The following is a 773-nucleotide window of genomic DNA, read 5'->3' as shown; positions in this document are numbered from 1 at the left end:
CACCCCCCTGGCCCGGCCCGTGGGGGGTTTTTTTTTTTTTGGGGAGGGGGGGTGTGCAGCCATAGCTGAGCCGGTCCCTCTGTCCCCTCTTGCAGATCCCCCTCCTGCACCGAGCCTCGGCCATGAGCAGGCGGCCGCTGTCACTGTACGCCAGTCCCTGGACCTCCCCAGCCTGGATGAAGAGCAATGGGGACGTCCGCGGGAAGGGAACGCTGAAGGGGCAGGCGGGGGACAAGTACCACAAGACCTGGGCCAACTATTTCGTCAAGTACCGTGCCCCCGGGGCCGGGATGCTCAAGGACTGTGGGATGGGGTGGGCAAGCGCGGCTGATGCTGACCCCTTCTTCCCCGTGCCAGGTTCCTGGATGAATATGCCAAACACAACGTGAGCTTCTGGGCGGTGACGGCGCAGAACGAGCCCCTCGCAGCGCTCTTCACGCCCCCCCAGTTCCCCACTATTGCCTTCACCGCCGCGCAGCAGCGGGACTTTGTCATCCGGGACCTGGGCCCCGCGCTGACCCGCAGCCCCCATCGCACCCGGCTCATCATCCTGGACGACCAACGCATCCACCTCCCGCACTGGGCCAAAGTGGTGAAGAGCAAAACCCATCGCCCTGCCCGCCTCCTCCCTCTCCCTCTGCTCTGTGGCCCGTCAAAACGTTTGTTTTTAGCTGAAAATTAAGCCAGCAGTCGCTCCCAGCCCTAAACAGAGCAGGAGGCAAAGCAGGTCTGCCGGACAGGGAGCCGGAGCCGGCTAATTCGGTAGGCACCCC

At 64.2% G+C, this 773-nt stretch overlaps 1 protein-coding gene across 1 annotated transcript in view; it reads left to right on the top strand.

Moving 5' to 3' along the window:
• The window catches only part of LOC104293602 (glucosylceramidase-like), a 4,089-nt gene that overhangs the window by 1,758 nt on the left and 1,558 nt on the right, over positions 1 to 773 (top strand). Inside the window, exons 2-3 of the mRNA XM_009893153.1 lie at positions 96 to 268; positions 358 to 592. Of these exons, the coding sequence (XP_009891455.1) occupies positions 96 to 268; positions 358 to 592 (408 nt within the window). The remainder of the gene's footprint in view (positions 1 to 95; positions 269 to 357; positions 593 to 773) is intronic.

This window comes from Charadrius vociferus, unplaced genomic scaffold (assembly GCF_000708025.1).
Source record: "Charadrius vociferus isolate BGI_N301 unplaced genomic scaffold, ASM70802v2 scaffold900, whole genome shotgun sequence".
In the NCBI taxonomy this organism is placed as follows: domain Eukaryota; kingdom Metazoa; phylum Chordata; class Aves; order Charadriiformes; family Charadriidae; genus Charadrius; species Charadrius vociferus.
This window is presented reverse-complemented; position numbering and strand designations above follow the sequence as displayed.